Genomic DNA, 18,676 nt, shown 5'->3' with positions numbered 1-18,676 from the left:
ATTTAGATGTTTATACGACTTCTATTATTCAAACCTCTGCATCTTGGTACAATTTAGAGATTCATAAAAAAAATATTCAAATGATTTCAAAATAAAACCAGTGGGTGTATTTTGTTCTGTTGTGTAACAATTCGTTCGCAAAGGAAACATATCATCTCTGATTTCCGCTTGAAAATAATATTTTTACTAACATTTTCCATCACGCGAATTCAGTACCTAATTATCAAACTAAAACCCTTATAAGTGACGTTAATGACCATGATGTATTGATATCATTATGTAAATAGTACGACAAATGAAACCAAATTTCAAAACAATACCCTGTTTCTACGGCAAAAGAAACAAAAATGCAGAGCGTGTGTATAATGAAGATAAATGTACAACAGTATCAAATGGTAAGTACAAGTCCTATAACAAACAAGAGCTGTCCGTAAGACAGCCAAGCTCGACTATTCGAAATATTGTCCCAGAAGCAGGAAAATATTACCCAAAAAGGTTAAATATCAAAAGAGTTTTAAGTTCAAAAGGGGGAATAATTTGACCAAAATGCATATCAGTTATGGGACTTGCTGCTATCAACTAGTTTTATAACCCCGAAGGCACATGTGAAGTTCCAATTCAATATCTGCAGAATTTTCTAAGTCTAAAAGGGGGCATAATTTGCTCAAAAACATGTCAGAGTTATAGGACTTGACCCAGTGAGGTTGGTAATTGATCTAGAAAAAGAAACAATAAGTTTCTAATCTATATGCCTTTTAGAAATAGCTGTATGTACTTGCACGCAAAACTTTAACCAGAATTTTCTAAGTTCAAAAGGGGGAATAATTTGACCAAAATGCATATCAGTTATGGGACTTGCTGCTATCAACTAGTTTTAAAACCCCGAAGGCACATGTGAAGTTCCAATTCAATATCTGCATTAGTTTTGGAGATAGAAACTTGCATGTAAAACTTTAACCAGAATTTTTAAAGTCCAAAAGGGGGCATAATTTGCCCAAAACACATGCCAGAGTTATGGGACTTGATCCAGTGAGGTTAGCAATTGATCTAGAAAAAGAAAAAAATAAGTTTCAAATCTATATGCCTTTTAGTAATAGCTGTATGTACTTGCACGCAAAACTTTAACCAGAATTTGCTAAGTCCAAAGGGACATAATTTGGCCAAAATGAAAGTCAGAGTTATGGGACTTGCTGCTATCAACTAGCTTTATAACCCCGAAGACACATGTTAAGTTTTCAAATCAATATCTGCATTAGTTTTGGAGATAATAACTTGCATGTAAAACTTTAACCAGAATTTTCTAAGTCTAAAAGGGGGCATAATTTGCTCAAAAACATGTCAGAGTTATAGGACTTGACCCAGTGAGGTTGGTAATTGATCTAGAAAAAGAAACAATAAGTTTAAAATCTATATGCCTTTTAGAAATAGCTGTATGTACTTGCACGCAAAACTTTAACCAGAATTTTCTAAGTTCAAAAGGGGGAATAATTTGACCAAAATGCATATCAGTTATGGGACTTGCTGCTATCAACTAGTTTTAAAACCCCGAAGGCACATGTGAAGTTCCAATTCAATATCTGCATTAGTTTTGGAGATAGAAACTTGCATGTAAAACTTTAACCAGAATTTTTAAAGTCCAAAAGGGGGCATAATTTGCCCAAAACACATGCCAGAGTTATGGGACTTGATCCAGTGAGGTTAGCAATTGATCTAGAAAAAGAAAAAAATAAGTTTCAAATCTATATGCCTTTTAGTAATAGCTGTATGTACTTGCACGCAAAACTTTAACCAGAATTTGCTAAGTCCAAAAGGGGACATAATTTGGCCAAAATGAAAGTCAGAGTTATGGGACTTGCTGCTATCAACTAGCTTTATAACCCCGAAGACACATGTTAAGTTTCAAATCAATATCTGCATTAGTTTTGGAGATAATAACTTGCATGTAAAACTTTAACCAGAATTTTCTAAGTCTAAAAGGGGGCATAATTTGCTCAAAAACATGTCAGAGTTATAGGACTTGACCCAGTGAGGTTGGTAATTGAACTAGAAAAAGAAAAAATAAGTTTCTAATCTATATGCCTTTTAGAAATAGCTGTATGTACTTGCACGCAAAACTTTAACCAGAATTTTCTAAGTCCAAAAGGGGGCATAATTTGGCCAAAATGAAGATCAGAGTTATGGGACTTGATGCTATCAACTAGATTTATAACCCCGAAGACACATGTGAAGTTTCAAATCAATATCTGCATTAGTTTTGGAGATAGAAACTTGCATGTAAAACTTTAACCAAAATTTTCTAAGTCTAAAAGGGGGCATAATTTGCTCAAAATACATGTCAGAGTTATGGGTCTTGACCCAGTGAGGTTGGTAATTGATCTAGAAAAAGAAAAAATAAGTTTCAAATCTATATGCCTTTTTGAAATAGCTGTATGTACTTGCACGCAAAACTTTAACCAGAATTTTCTAAGTCCAAAAGGGGGCATAATTTGGCCAAAATGAAAGTCAGAGTTATGGGACTTGCTGCTATCAACTAGTTTTATAACCCCGAAGACACATGTGAAGTTTCAAATCAATATCTGCATTAGTTTTGGAGATAGTAACTTGCATGTAAAACTTTAACCAAAATAAGTCCAAAAGGGGGCATAATTTGCTCAAAATACATGTCAGAGTTATGGGACTTGGCCCAGAGAGGTTGGTAATTGACCTAGAAAAAGAAAAAATAAGTTTCAAAGCTATATGCCTTTAATTGATGGCTGTATGTACTTGCATGCAAAAACTTAACCAAGGTGTGACGCCGACGCCGACGCCAGGGTGAGTAGAATAGCTAGACTATTCTTCGAATAGTCGAGCTAAAAAAGGCATGGCCTAAAACGCCAACGCATGTGTAAATTTTCTAATATTAATGCTGTTTGTTGCAGAGAACAACGTTTATGCACTAATTCTTTGAAAACACGTGCACTACAGCTAAGATGAAATAAAAGACAGCAAATTCTTTTTCTGAACTAGTTTTCTAAATGCTTTTGTCATGTGTCTCAAATTTAGTAACTAAACCTGTAAGAAAATATGCCTTTAGTGCGGAATTTTGACGTGAATCCAAGTTTATAAGGGCTCTATTACTAATCAAGGAAACAGCAACTTGAACAATATTGCTGAAAATGTCTGTGAGAAATAAAAGTGTAAAAAAAGCAAGCACTACCCCTTTTTCAAAACATCCCTCATTTAAACCGTATCCAAAAAGGCAATAGCAGCCGATCAGCTTTTTGAAGCAGTTTTGATTAAGCTTGGACCCGGAGTTCAACCCATGTTGTATCTATGACGTCATCACGTCAAGACGTTTGTGGAACCAGCGTCGACATTTCCGACTGAGTGTTATTTTTGGCACGTGGATTCTGGCTCTCGGCATTACACGCATACCGACAGTTCTCGAATGTTTTTGAGAATTTTGCCATATCGGAACAAACGCAATCCAGGGACTTGGCTTTGTCGTCATCCGTTGTATTTTGACTTGTTGCTTGCATGGCGTCGGGGGAATTAGAACGGTTGATCCTTAGGGGCTCGTAGCTCATCCATACCATATCTCCTCTTGGTACCCACACAAAATCCATCGCCCGCATTTGATCAACCAATTCCGAGTCATTTGTTGGTATAAATCCGTAGGCCACCTCTTTTTTACTTAAACGATTACGTGCCAGATCAGACAGCACGATTTTAAAGTACTCTTTATCACGATGTTCAGGTTTAACATACAACATAGCAATCGAACCATTGAACTGCATGCACGCGTATGCCAGAAGATCGCCATTGTCATCACGAAGGCAACTGCTCTCATAATGTTCTATAACAGTTCGAAAGTAGCCCTCGAGATCGTCACGGTAACGGCATCCCTCCCAGTCACAGCGTAACGTAACGGCATCCTCGGGATGAAGTTTACCGAGATGCAGACCCACCGGTATCCTGTTAATAATTAAATATCATTAGTTTAAACATATTTATTCCCAAATAGTAAACATATACATTGATACATAGTCATACAGTGAATATCATAACTTAGGAAAGGACAAGAATAAAATATCATTAGGAATTAGAATTAATTTAAAATCTGTCGATCTTTTAAGAACCTACTCATAACACGGCCTTACGTCTTCGAAGTGATATCTGGTTCTTGTATCGTCTTAACGAAGTCCAGAGTTAACTTTTTGTCTGATAACTGACGGTCGTTTTCCGTCCAACTCACGTGAATATAATATCAGTTGAAGAAATCATAAAAGTTCCGTGTTTTTTTTTTGTTTTTTTTTTTTTTTTGGTAAAATGTAAATCATATTTTAAACAATATCAGTATGAACTGACTATAAACTAAAATCAATTCAAGTCAAGTAATTTTTATTCACAAGTTTGATTTTCAAACAAGACCGACTGTTATAAACCTTTCTTTTTAACTTTATAAGAGAGCCGGTGATGGGATTCGGTCAAAAGTACGGCTAATGACAGAATATATACTTACGGTTGTTCAGTGGGTAGCTCTTGTTTTGTCCAAGCATACATGAACCTGGGTTCGAGTGTGGTGATACGCCCCATATGTTTGTTACACATAGCAGAAATTACAGGAGCGACGTCACGTGGTACACCTGAAACGGAAGATGATATGTAATAATTGTATCACCTTAAATATGTCCCTTAAAATGACCATATATATATCCTTGTTACTGTATACGTTTTGCAAGCTATTAAAACAAAAGCTCTCTACTGACACCATGCTCGACTATTCGAAAAATTGCTGTAAGTAAGGGGTCAAAATATTAAGTAATTTCTATGTCAAAAAGGGCCATAACTAAATAAAAATCCTTGTCCTAGTTTAATTGTCTTTCCTACATATGGAGATTATGATGGTAAACAAGTGTTCAAGGTTTCAAAGTCACATGTCAAACTGTTAAGACAAAATATGGACTGGTACGAAAAACTCAACTGCTTTCCAAGTCCAAAAAGGGCCAAAATTCAGCCAAATATCTTTGATATAGTTACATACGCTTGACTACAGGTGGAGATCTTGACGATGAACAAGTAGATGTCAAATAGTTTTGAAAAAAAACTTGGACTTTTATGAAAACTTAATCAATTTCAAAGTCCAAAAAGGACCAATGTGAACTTGTACAAAAACTGAACCAATTTCAAAGTCCATAGCCTGTTACAATAAACAAGTGAAACAAAACCATATGTCAAACAGTTTACACAAAATATGAACCGGTACGAAAAACTTAACCAAGATTTTTAAGTTAAAAGGGGTCATAATTCTGACAGAATCCTTGATGGAGTTATGTACTCTTGTCTTAAACTGGACATGGTGATGGTATGCAAGTGTTAAATAAAGTTTCAAAGCTATATGTCAAACGGTTTTGTCAAAATGTGGACTGGTACGAAAAACTTATCCAAGGTGTGACGCCGACGTGAGTAGGATAGCTCTCCTTATTCTTCGAAGAGTCGAGCTGGAAGTGACACCTGAAGTGTTTCGTTCCAACTATTGGCTGACTCGGAACCATTTGATTTCATTGAAATTTTCGTGGTAGGAATTATACTTAAACTCGCATTATGCTATGAAACGATCTGGATATAATAAAATGTGCAAACCGCGACTGAGTCACTGACATACAAGTTAATGGCTGCAAAACATAATCTTTGGACGGATTTATGAAGTCGATTTATTATGCAACCAGAAAGATGCATAACTAAAACCATCTCGTTGCGGTTATTAATCCTTTCAATTTCACAAGATAAATGAAGAAAAGAATGTTTATAATGAATCAGACCCACATGCAGCTGTTCGCATGTATAAAAGACGAGTATCAGACACGTACATTTTGTTTGATACAAAGAAATGCTCTTATGAAAATAAACATTTGCCGATTTCAGTTCTTCCTGATTGAAATCCGATGTTTTCTGAAGACGAATGTCTAACTGACGTTATAAATGTTTTTGAAGACGTTAACAGGTATTCTAAATTATAAAATTCTGCAAGTTTTGGAAGGAAAACACAATATAACCATGCAGTTTACATAAAACATAAAATATAACGTCTAAATCGGCAAATGGACCTTTTAACAAGAGGTATAATGAGAAAAAGGGGCTGTAATTTCTTAAAAATTTCTTTGGCAGAGCTGATACAGTATTGTATTTGTGATCTATCATAGATATTACAAATAATCATGTGATCAAGAATTGGCTGGCGCTAAATTGATCTAGTATATAAGAACATTGAATTTTTATCAAGAAAAGGTCTTTTGTGTTGAATATTTTGGCCAAAGATGGTTCTACTGTGCATTTGAAACATTGTAGTGATATTTTGATGAACTGTTAGGGCAATTTTCGACATGAATATTTTATGTCTTCAAGGAAAGATGTGAACATGCAGTGTTCTCTTAAACAAGCTATACTATCGGAATTGCATGCAACTTGAAAATGAGTCCAATTAAACTACTGATTTTGAAAATACGCTGATTATTCTCTTCTAAATTGTCTCCTAACATATTGCATGCTATTCCTATTTTATAGCGGAAATACTGATATACTTGGAAGCTAGGGATGGGCCGCGTCTAATGATTTTCCGATGTCAATAGAAACAGTAGGCGTTTAGATATAAAGGCATTAAATGAATAGACATATGTTGTTAATGTACATGTAGATCACATTTCAATATTAAGCAAACTCTGTGTCTTTGTATAAACTATAACATACTTCTTATTTTGAATCAATATAACTGTGTATAAATACGACAGGTAGTTGAAACACATCTGTTTTATACATTCAAATTAGCACACATATACATTTTTGCAGCTGTCTTTGTAATTAAGAAAGCTCACGATGCATGTATAAAATCTAAATCATTTTAAAAGAAACACTTTTCTACAAGCTGTAGTTATAATAATGAAGCAACTGTAAATCTCATTTTATGTTAAATAAAACAAAACAACAGAAAGCAGTCACCGAGCGAAACTGATCTCTGTGAGATTACCTCAAGATGTAAAAGACTTGTCTAGCAGTTCTGAGACAACTTCCTCACATGCAACACTTTCACAAAATTTCTACATTAGACTGAGGAATAATTTCCACAAAGTAATAGCTACAGTTATGTCCCCTGTCCTAAGAGGTCATCTTATAATGTCGAAGACACGTGTGAAATTTGAAATCATTTGCCCAAGTAGTTTCTCAGAAATATGCTTATAAGCGAAACTTTTACAAAACATTCTAAGATAAAAAAGGGACATCATTCAGACAAAATAAAAGTTAACTCAGAGTTATGTAACTTTGTCTCATGATGTCAATCCATAATGCCAAAGTATTCTGAGAAACTGCTTACATGAAAAAAAATTGCGCCGCAAAAGCCGACGAAAGGGGGACAAAAAGGTCTACTATATAAATACATGTTCAGATGGCCTGAAACAATTCGCTGCAAAGCTAATACCACTTTTTGATTTTGTAACTGCAAACAGTGTGCTACTACACAGACTGCCGTGCATTTCGAACTGACCTGTAAAAGTTGCCGGTTTTCTCCAGTTGACAACGTCCGGCCTCTGCAGGAAGTACTTGAGGGCGCTCGTGCTTCGCGCGTGACACATATAAGTATGTCGGAAAAATGGCTGCGCCTGCAAAAAACATATGAATGTAATTAGGATGAACGGAGGATAAAGTACGGCTAATTAATCGCTGTGTGCGTTTGTGCACACTTTAACATAATTATGTAACTTGTTAATGTTAATTTATTCAACTTGTCAACACAGTAGAAGGAGAACTAATGAGTGCAAATTTTCACCAATTTATTTGGAAGAAAGACCTTTGGTCTAAATACATCTGAAACAAAATTAAGTAGATGAGGTTCGTAAGATAAGTTTATAAAACAAAACTGATGCCTACGTTTGTAACCTTAAGCAGACAAATATGCAGAGCAGAAGAGTGTACGTAAAGCGCCTAAGAAACAAAAGTATTCAAAACTTCAAAATCATGAACAGAAAAATTTTTAAAAACCTTATCAAGCAAACATTTTGATAAATCAATATTAAATAATAAACAAGTCACAGATAATGTTGCATTATGCCAGCAAGACCGTATGTCTATATTATGCATGACTCTCTATGCGGAACTACCAAGTTTAAGGTAACGTGACCCATTCATTGCGTATTTTTCAACGGTTAGGCAATTCGACATTCTACAGACCGTAAATATTACTCAATGCGCAAAATGCTTTCCGAAAAATGGAAAATACCGGAATCGCATATGGAGGTCACATAATATGCCGACTGTGAGTCTGAATGAGCATTTAAACAGTATTGCTTGTTTATCTTACCTTTTCCTCTGAGCATGTTCTCACTACAACCGATGACCACTCCGGCCAGCTGTCCACAATCACCTCCTTCCCAGGTAACAGTCCCGCAAGGAAACTACGTATAACATAGAAAATCTGAAATATACCAAAAATATCAAGTCTTACAAACTATTTTCAGAAATATTTTTCGTCCTCAGAAACCGTTCTACTCGTTCAGAATGGGGATAATAAGCCAGCTACTCGCTAGGTGGCGCTAGTAAAATAAGGGGTAAACAATGCTGACCCAGATTCTTATCTCAAATGGATTCTTAGAGGAAATCAAAATTTTTTGGACGGAAAGTTATACAATTACAGAGAGAATTAATAAAAAGAGGGGCATCAATCAAAGGCAGAAAAGAAGATTTGTTAACAAGGTATAGTTTTATGTTGTTATAATTAAATAATTCTCAGACAAATAGTATTAACCTTTATTGCATCTCATTATTTGTAGATTTAGTGTTGCTTATATAAAGCAATAATACTGGAGAGTAGCCCTTTGAATAACATTTTACAGGTTAATGACTTATGCTAGCACTATAACTTGTTTGAGGAATTTATGGTGTCTGTCTTTTTCTTACTTTCAGACTTGAAGCATATGACAGAAATCAAGACTTCAGGGATGAACCTATTCTCCTACCAGAACCTCAGGATTCAGACTGATCCACTGAAGGGTTTCATCAACTGCAAGCAGACCATAGGATCCACTTCCCTAAATTGGGAAGCAATATGAAAAAAACAGCAATTAGAAATTTGAAAAGCATACGGGATATAGTGTCAACAACTGCGGTTTATTCACATGTAGAGAAAGTCCTTATCTGGCTGCAACACCCGACGGAGTCATCAGTGAACAAACAATAGTTGAGGTGAAATGTCCATATGCTGGGAAAGAGGCAATTATCCAACCTTGAATTTTTTTTCCATACTTGGATTATACGGACGAAAAAATGGAGCTAAAGAAAACTTCAAACTACTATTATCAGATACAGTGACAGATGTATATATATTGCTATTTCATTGTGTATACATTCAAGGATATGTTTGTACAAAAAGTTGAACTAGGTCATGAGTACTGTAAACACAGTATTTTACCAAAGCTAGAACTGTTCTACAAAATGTATCTGTGGAAATATACAGCTGAACATTTGTGAAATAACATTGATGATGATTAATGTAGACATTTGCAGTACAATATGATGTTCAGTCTATAAAAAGCTATTATGCATTTGATAAATAATTGTTTGTAGTTGAAATAAATATATAACAGTCCAGCATCAATAGTTCATATTTCTTGGTATTTCTGCACAAAATAATAGTTATGCAAGTTTACCAACAATACATCTACGGAAATTAATTATGTTGAAGTACACAAATGTAATCCTTCATTAAGTTTTGTTTTTGGTAAGTTCAAGATCTTAATATTTTGAAACAATATCGTGTTTACTAGTTTGCCACAGTTTTGTCTTATTCCAAGGATCTGCTATTTTTACTGCTACTCTCCATAAATCCTTTAAATGTTGTTCTTTTGGAAAATGAATTCCTCCATAACCCTTACATAGTGGTACACAACAATACTGAACCATAATCAAATTTTTATTCGTTTCATCTATGAACTACTCAAAAATCCTTTAAATACATGTATTTAAGTATTTATTTGACTATTTTCTAAGATTTTATTTAGTTCTGGGTCAAATACCAAGGAAATTGCAAATTAATTAGTGTTTAAGGTCAAATACCTAGGAAATTACAAATTAATTAGTGTTTATTATGCAGAATCTCTACTACATTCTATAGTAAATCTAAGGTCAGGCGGGATAATGTTTACCCTTTATTTCACCAGCGCCCTCTGTGGAGATAACCAGAGGTAACTCTGTTCTTATTATCCCCATTCTAAACTTTCTCCTCCACGTAGGCGTTGCTTGGGCTAATAGGCAAGTATATGGGGTTGCAGACGACGATAAATGATAAAGAAAGTAGATCTACTATCAAATATGTCTAATTAAGACAAACATAATGAATACTTTAGCGATGGACAACAATGCAGATCATTAGTTCTGCTAATTCAAAATCAGCAGCAGCTACACCAGAAAGCCTTCCGCTCAGTATCAATAGATGCTATATTTACAATATGGGACAAAAATAACTTTTATAATCAGGAAAAGCCAATATCCGTTTGTAATTACAGATTCAGCTAGTAAGTTGTGTTGTTCTGGAACTTTTGTTTGTCCTATTATCTCGAAAAGAAGCACCATGGTCGTAAATTACAATTTAAAAAAATGCACTGAATGCAAGTGTCGTGGTAAAAACTTGGGCCACGTTAAGGGAGAATTTGTGTCAGGCAGTCGGTTATCTCAGACGGTAGAGCGCTCGCCCTTTTGCCAAGGGTTCCCGAGTTCGAGCCCCGGAATGACTGCATAATTCTTCCTATACCATGTTGAATGCTAGCAGCGGGAAAGGCTTATTCTCTTATGTTTTTGTTTATCAGCTTCTTATAACCTATGTCATAAGTAGCATTTATCTAGAGAGGCGAAATCCGGCTTCAAACACTGGACGGAGAACAGAGGAACGATTGAGTTTTCAGTTTTATTCTAACGAAAAAACACAGGAATGCACAGTTGTAGCAAACATTCAGACATTCAGAAGATACAAAGACTGTTCTGTTCTACAAGCAATGCAAGTCCCGCCGAGGGACAGAACCTTAAGTGACAAGAAAAACAAATCAGACCACTTGGTAGAAACTTTTGTGAAAAGTTTGTCGATTGGATTGTGCTCTATGCTATAAGAAAAAAGTGTGCTCACGGAATGACAACTTATATGACAAGAAAAACAAGTAAACTTTTATGACAAAAGAAACAAGTTTGACCACGAAACGGCAACTTATATGTCATGAAAAACAGCCTGGCAATGAAGCGGCAATATATGTCATGAAAAACAGCCTGGCAATGGAGCGGCAACTTACATGTCATGAAAAACAGTCTGGCAATGGAGCGGCAACTTATATGTCATGAAAAACAGCCTGGCAATGGAGCGGCAACTTATATGTCACGAAAACAGCCTGGCAATGGAGCGGCAACTTATATGACAAGAAATATAAGCCTTGTCATGGAACGGCAACTCACTTGACAAAAAATAAAAGCCTGGAAATGGAACGGCAGCTTCTATGACAAGAAAAACAAGTTTTGCAATAGGGTAGAAACTTACTACACAAGACACAAGAGGTGTTAGAGAAAAGCAATGTCCAACTATTCAACATTCTAATTAACTGAATGAACACTAAAGTCGAAAAAGAGGCAGCGTTTTGTAATCATGAAAAACAGAGTTACTGAACCTGTATAATGCTTGTCACTTCATTACAGTAGTTTCAATCCATTTCCATTGGCGAGTATTGAGATTCCAGCTTACAAACAAACAAAAAAACTTAACTAAAAATGAGGCATAATTTTGCACAATAGGGCGTTGGAATCTGTGCACTGCAAGTCTGCTCATCAAAGTGAGTAAGTGTGGAGATTCAATCTATTTCCAAAGGTGGTTACTAAGATACCAGCGTACATACAAAAAACTTAACCATATCGGGACGCCCACGCCGAAGAATCGGCGAGTGCAATACACTATAATAATAGTCGAGCTAAACACGAGTCTGAACACAGGATGGTACTCTATGCGCGGGGCAACTGTGAGTGTGGAATGAAAACTTGTATGCTTCAAGCAAAACAAATCTGACTGTAAATAAATCTTAAAAGAAGTTTTTATTTTATATGTGACAAATAAAATTAACCTTCTGTCCAAGCAAAACACGGAAATCGGTTAGATGAGTCTAGTGAGATAAAGAACCGAAAATAGCAAAACCAACATACTGCTGTCACTACACCAAGACAAACAGATATATTTTAACAACTATTTAGGACGTCTTGTTAAAGATAACCGAATACTAGTTCAGTACATGAACTGAGATAAAAGTTGGTAATATAAAAACTGTTACGAGGTTATATTGTGTTGTATACAGATTGAATTTCAGTTTAACCTTTACCCTGCTAAATTTCTAAAATGGACTGGACCATTATTCAATTTGGGCAATACCATTTATCATTTGAAGGGTGTTCACTGAAAATGTACTGACCGAATAGCGAAATGCACGGATGTGCAGGCTGATCTTGGTCTGCACTGTTCGCAAAGGCAGAAGCAGGCTAAAGTGACGAAAAGGAGGGGACTAGATACGTGCACCTTTCGTGTATAATCTCGGTCATTGACCACAACAATTTATGACCGCAACACGAGTGACCCTGCTGATCCTTTGGACAAGGACTTAATAAATAAAACCATTATATTTACGTTTTGAATTGTAAATTTGGTTTGGCTTGTTTGCATTTTATGGTTAACAATGTTATCAATATTTTGAAAAAAAAAAATATAGTAACCTCCGGTATAAATTTATAGATATCTAAGTTTTTGATTTACATTAAGATTTACAAATTCGTGGAACGACTTTGCATCATGAAAAATCATGATCGAAGTAAAGTCTCCACCGCTAATTTATGTCGCTCATGTGATCGCTTTACTTTCAATACCTTCGGGCACAAAAATGTTTTTCAAAACTTTTTTCTCTCTTTTATGTTTAAGGGAACACTACCGTTTTGACAGGATTCACAAGTTACATTTTCATACATTAATGTTCGTTACTAGGTCAAAAGCATTTTCCTATAAATATATATTAAGAATGAAAAATTACACACACTAACGATAAAAGATCAACCTGACGCCGATATATGTTTTACATCTTTGAAAAAATCTGGGCTTATTTAAGTGGAAAAAATGCCTTTAAAAATAACTATCAAACTAGAGAAAACACGCGAATATAGTCTAAGTATGCAATAATAGTATTTTAACAAAAACTTGGATTAACTCCAAGTTGTATTTAACTTTATAAATACAAGGTGAGAGGGAAGAACATTTTTTAAAAAGCGATAAGACTGTTTACATTTTAAGTACATTTTAAATAATACATGTACATTTGTCATATTCATAATTATACCGAGGGCAAGTTAGTCCCAAGGCAAGTTAGTCCAAAGGACCGAGGGCAAGTTAGTTCCAAGGACCGAGGGCAAGTTAGCAAATAGTTTTGACTATTGACCAGCAAACATTTTAATAAATGTTTTATTACATGACATTAGAAATGGTTCTTTTTATATTCAGACCTCGGGCAAGTTAGTCCGAAAGATCGAGGGCAAACAGTTTCGACTATTCCCCAGCAAACCATTTTATACGTGTTTTCCCCCTATTTTTTTCTTTAAGTCTTGACATGTCCAGCAAAATTTGGTGTTGAACTATAGACTGGTTAACAGAGTGACAAGGAGTGATTGTGGGGAAATGATACAGGTTGTCTCTAAAAAGCATAATAATGCGAATTTAAATTTTAAAAAAGTAAAGCAATACTTCTGCGGAACCCGGCTATTTTAAATACGTACACCTTACATAATATGAATTAGCAGTATCGTAAATACGTAGGTTTACAACAGTATGGAGTGAAAGATTGTTTGTTGTCGAAACTGACGGCTTTACTGACTATACATTTATGGACATTTTACGCTAAAATTATGTAGAAAACACGGACAGTTTAATCCTAAAAAAGTGTGCTGCACAATTCAACCATATAGCACCGCTTCGATGTTCAGTGAATTTTTCTGTATTTTTTTGTAAGTTTTTGTTTTGCTGAGAACATTTTTTCTTGCATCCCATGTGCACATGGTCCCGCTTTCTTTCTGACTTTTTATTTGGTGGTGATAATGTTCTTCAAGAGAGATGTTTAAAGACATTTAGAATATGTCCAGTATAGTGACTGACAGCATTTGGAAATTTGTTCAGTCTGTGTGGAATTAAAAGCCCGTGTATTCAGTGAGTTTATATGTCTTGTTACCTACAGAACAGGTCAAACGGAATGTCTGGTGAGGTAACTAGGGTCAATGATTTGGATTACCGTAGAAAGCAACCCCATCTTTAATAAAATACGGTTATCAATCTAAAAAAAATCAAATTTACATTAAAACCTTCTTTTGATGCCTCCCCTTGTTGAGAGATAGATATCGCTTGTTTGCTTGACTAGTCAACTGTTTTAACTTTGGATGATTTCAACGATAACTGAGCTAACGTTTTTTGAAAAAAATAGTGCGGTATTTTAAACAATCGTTAAATAATCTCAGTCGTAAGTTAGTACAAAAAGGATAGTGTTAAAACACATCGTTGCAATTTTAACTGGTTTGTCAATCACGAAGAGTCAAAACTAATTTACCAAAGGTAGCTATGACCACATATATGCCGTCTCCGACACCGAGAGAATATTGTTTACTTAAGATTAATGAAGTAACTGTTTCAGTGTAAACAACAACAACAACAACAACAACAACTGAAAATGCACAATAACTGAGATAGAACAAATTCATGTGCGATATTGTACATTGAAAAGCTACACAATAAACTAATTTGTAGTTGACTAAAAGTTTGATGGTCCAGACACCTTTTTTACATCTTTTGTTCGCATGAAACAAGTTCACCGGAGAGGTCATTCGCCCCTCGCGTACGACTAATTGCGAGAACCGCTGAATAAGACCAATAATGAGGGATTCGGCTCTTAAAAAAAGTTCGGTCACACTATTAGAACATGAGTTTCTAAACTATTTTAAAACATGCTAAATGTTTGAGTTGAGAATCTAACCCGGATTTCCTCGGCAATAAGTCTTTTTAATTTAAACTAGCATTTGTAGAAGACGCGAAATAAAGCTTGAAATGAATAAAGAAAACAGCAAACGACAAAGATGTCTCAGATTAAAAAATGAATAGAAAAGTTACCTAGAAAAACGAAGCAAAATTATTTCACTGAAAGAATCATTATTTCAAAATTCAATATGAATTTAAATTGTCGATTCAGTATTGTATACATTGTAATTACTTTTTTTGAAGCTTATACGAACTGGAGCGGAAATATATGAATAAAATAAAATTCTGGATAAATTCCAAGTTGGGCAGGTCGTCATAAAGACGGTTCGAATTCCGCCATGAACCAGTTTAAAAAAAATCTTGTATCAATGCCAGTCAACACTTCCTTATTTTGACCTTGTATTACATTGTAACAGATTTTGTGGACGAGGAACCATAATAGCTCAAGTCCTTAATTTATGAAATAAACTAGTCTTCTTCTTCTTCTTCTTCATATCAATTTAGCGGGAAGTATAATTTACTATCGACTACTTCCTAGGCCTGGTCAGTGATTGTACATGTACAGCCTTTTTGTAAAAAGGACTAAATTTAATTAGCAAGCCATTCATTATTCATTTTTAAAGAAGAAATGTCCCTGCATGTTCAAATCCGGGCGATTATAAAATGATCAAAATCAATTATCTGCAGTTCTAATCAATAATTCATGATAATTGATTGGATGCTATATCTCACTCTATAATTGACCAGACTATCATTTGGTCTGTGATGCATCATTTGTCACCTTGTTCTGTCTTTAAATGGTTATTTTCATTAAGACAGTCAACAGATCATCAGGCCCGGAATCCAGAAATATTTGACGGTGTGTGTGTGGGGTGGGGGGGGGGGGGGGCACCCAGCCTAGAACGAAGACGTCACCGCTGATGCGCATAGCGCTTAGGGAGCCTCTGTCCATGTTAATGGGGTCGGGGGGCGGGGGGGTCAGGGGGCTCTGCCCCCTGGAAAACTTTAATAAACAGTTATGAAATGGTGGCCTTTAGTGCGTTTCTGGGTCTAAATTTTGAGAAAATATTATTCCTTTCCCAAAATAGTAGTGTGCATCTTCGGTGAGTATAGGTCACTTTTCAGCCAACTGGAGGGAAGGGCCCGAGCCCCCACGGCCCGGCCCTGGATCCGGGCCTGGATTATGGCCCCTTTACATTACGAAAGTGATTAAAGTTTTATGTGCAACTAGCTATCAAGCTGTATTTCAGTAACAATTACATTTATTGGATTGAAACTTCACACAGTGCTTCCAAGTCACCAAACCTTAACCATCACTTTGTTAAATTTAATTCAAATTATGACCTTTTTCTGACTTACAAAATTCTACTTAAGTATTAAGCTGTATCTCAGTGACAATTGCATGCACTGGATTGAAATTGCACACAATTTTGTGGGGAAATGCCTTTTAGTAATAAATGACTTATTGCATATCTGTGTTTCTTAGATGAATGTCCTTCATTATCCAAATTTTTAAGAAATTCTGTTATTGGGGAAAATTTCGCCCATCTCATAACAGAGACTCTAGCGTACGCCTTTAACTGTTTAACCCTTTTTGAGTTATACTTTTAAAGAAAATTATATCTATCATGTACGTGCATGATTTGCTTAAGAACCAAAACATTTGCCGCAGTTGTCAGCAGAACCGGCATATGAGTTGTAAGCCTGACCCATCTGATCATTGGTCCTGCAGACTGACCCCCGTCCATATATGTTTCTTCAAGTAACTCTGGCAGGTGGTTTCTATTGCCCACAGTTTAGGTATATGGTTTAACCGTCAGATAAAAATGTGCTGTTTTAGAGCTTTATAATTTACTTATAAAATGTGTGCAGAATTTACAAAAAAAAGACAACCATGCAGCCATGGAGCCAGACTGCTGGTGCTTGTGCCAGTGGTTTCCCGGACAGCGGACTGGTATGGTTCGTATCTAGCTCTCTTCACAACCAGTCGAGCTTAGGTTATGTGAACTGGGTAAAATAATTATACAGATAAAAGTGGTACCTTAGCCGTTCCTGGAAGACGGTTTTCAAGTTCTCTCTTCAACGCTTCAACCTCATCGTGCGTTAGTGTCTTGTATATCATTCCTTTTTAAGTCCTATATCTATTTTCGGTCCAGTTTATATTTATGTTCTACTTTATATCTTCTATATCCGATTTTCACTTCGTATCCGATTTTACTGTTACAGCAGTTCAGGAACGTCTGTAATATAGATGATGTGTTTCAATGCAGAGACGTTCAATAATGAAAATCAATTTCGATTCTCCATTCACCGATTTTATTTATCATGCATTTCTGTTTATTGGATAAGTGAAGATATCGTACGTTATAGTGTGTATTTTGGTAGACAAGCACGTGAATAGAGAATGACATGATAGGACGTGATTGGTTAATTCTTTATTTACCTTTTAGGACGAGTCTACCTGGAATACAGGTGGGGTACGCCTGATATACTGTACTCTTCTATAAATCTTCCAGATATGTTCAATTTGAAAGTAATTCATTTAATGTTATTCCTTGATCTTTGAAAAACATAAACGTAGCTTTTAATAACTTCAGTCCATGTTTAACAATTTAGTGTTCAGCGTTATCGATTGTACATGTGTTCACCTTATCGACACTTGTACAATCGTGACCGACATATTATAAGTCGGTGAAACTATCACTGTCGTGTACCTGCGGTACGGACAGTCGTATAGACGTCGGAAAATTTACATGTTCAAAGAAATCGTGTGTGCATGAATGTGCGCGTGCTGCGTTCCAACTCGTCTGTTAACAATACCCAATAGGGGAGTTAAACAGTATTCGAAAATAGATAGCTAGGTATTTTTCAGCGTATATTATTTGATTTTTCTAAATCTTAATATTGTATGTCAATGTTCCTCCATTATCACTTGTCGCATTCAGCATTATATATCAAACCGTAGAAACGTCTAGTGATGCGCTACCAAAAGCACAAAATAAGCTAAAATGTTGACTTTATTAAACCTGGGATCACTGGTTCAAAAACAGTCAGAGGTGGTCTCAGTTCTGTCTTCTCAACCCCTTGAAAGGATAATGTCCCGAAAGCAGTCTGCGAGCATAATAATGTGTAAATGTTCTCTAGCATTTGCTCGTAAAACCTGACGCTTTTTTGTAACAGTATAACAAGGGTGAATCACTATTTTGTGTCTAGGTCATTGGTCACCGTTCACGTGTGTATATTTTCATGGTCAAGCCTATTATTTAGCAGTACCATGCGCAATGACCTTCACCACTGTTATACTTATTAACATCTACGAGCGGCGGCATTTCATGAGAGGCGCGGCTTCCAGAATAAAAAGTACTGTAGGAGTTTGTCAAATGCTTTGCTGGAGAAAAGATAAACAAACCCAAAAAACCACGAAGCTATATTAAGTATAAAAACAAATCTCAACCATATAAGCAGAGGACCACGCGGCTAGCAGTTTTAGCCCAGGCTCATATCATTTCATTTATTTAATTATTATTAGATTAGATTATTTATTTACACCTGGGACTAGAGATGCAAGATACAAAAGGCTAAAAATGTACGACAACTTAACATTAGCGCTAAAATATATTT

At 35.6% G+C, this 18,676-nt stretch overlaps 1 protein-coding gene across 1 annotated transcript; it reads right to left on the bottom strand.

Moving 5' to 3' along the window:
• Positions 1–2,828: 2,828 nt before the first annotated feature.
• On the bottom strand, positions 2,829–17,819 carry LOC123547216 (glycine N-acyltransferase-like protein 3). Its single transcript, XM_045334140.2, has 5 exons — positions 17,097–17,819; positions 8,333–8,446; positions 7,520–7,634; positions 4,502–4,625; positions 2,829–3,954 (listed from the first exon to the last, which is right to left on the bottom strand). Exons 1-5 carry the CDS (start codon positions 17,175–17,177, stop codon positions 3,327–3,329), a joined length of 1,062 nt encoding a protein of 353 aa, XP_045190075.2. The 5' UTR covers positions 17,178–17,819; the 3' UTR covers positions 2,829–3,326.
• Between the last annotated feature and the right edge of the window lie 857 nt (positions 17,820–18,676).

The sequence above is a fragment of the Mercenaria mercenaria genome, chromosome 9, assembly GCF_021730395.1.
Source record: "Mercenaria mercenaria strain notata chromosome 9, MADL_Memer_1, whole genome shotgun sequence".
NCBI lineage: Eukaryota > Metazoa > Mollusca > Bivalvia > Venerida > Veneridae > Mercenaria > Mercenaria mercenaria.
Note: the sequence above shows the minus strand (reverse complement) of the source record. Positions and strands in the feature narration are given on the sequence as shown.

Coding starts and splice junctions, on each gene's coding strand:
- LOC123547216 (XM_045334140.2), bottom strand. CDS start 17,177: ATGATATACAAGACACTAACGCACGATGAGGTTGAAGCGTTGAAGAGA. Junction 8,447..17,096: donor GTCTTCCAGGAACGGCTAAG/GTACCACTTTTA, acceptor GGTATATTTCAG/ATTTTCTATGTTATACGTAG. Junction 3,955..4,501: donor GAGCTACCCACTGAACAACC/GTAAGTATATAT, acceptor AATTATTAACAG/GATACCGGTGGGTCTGCATC.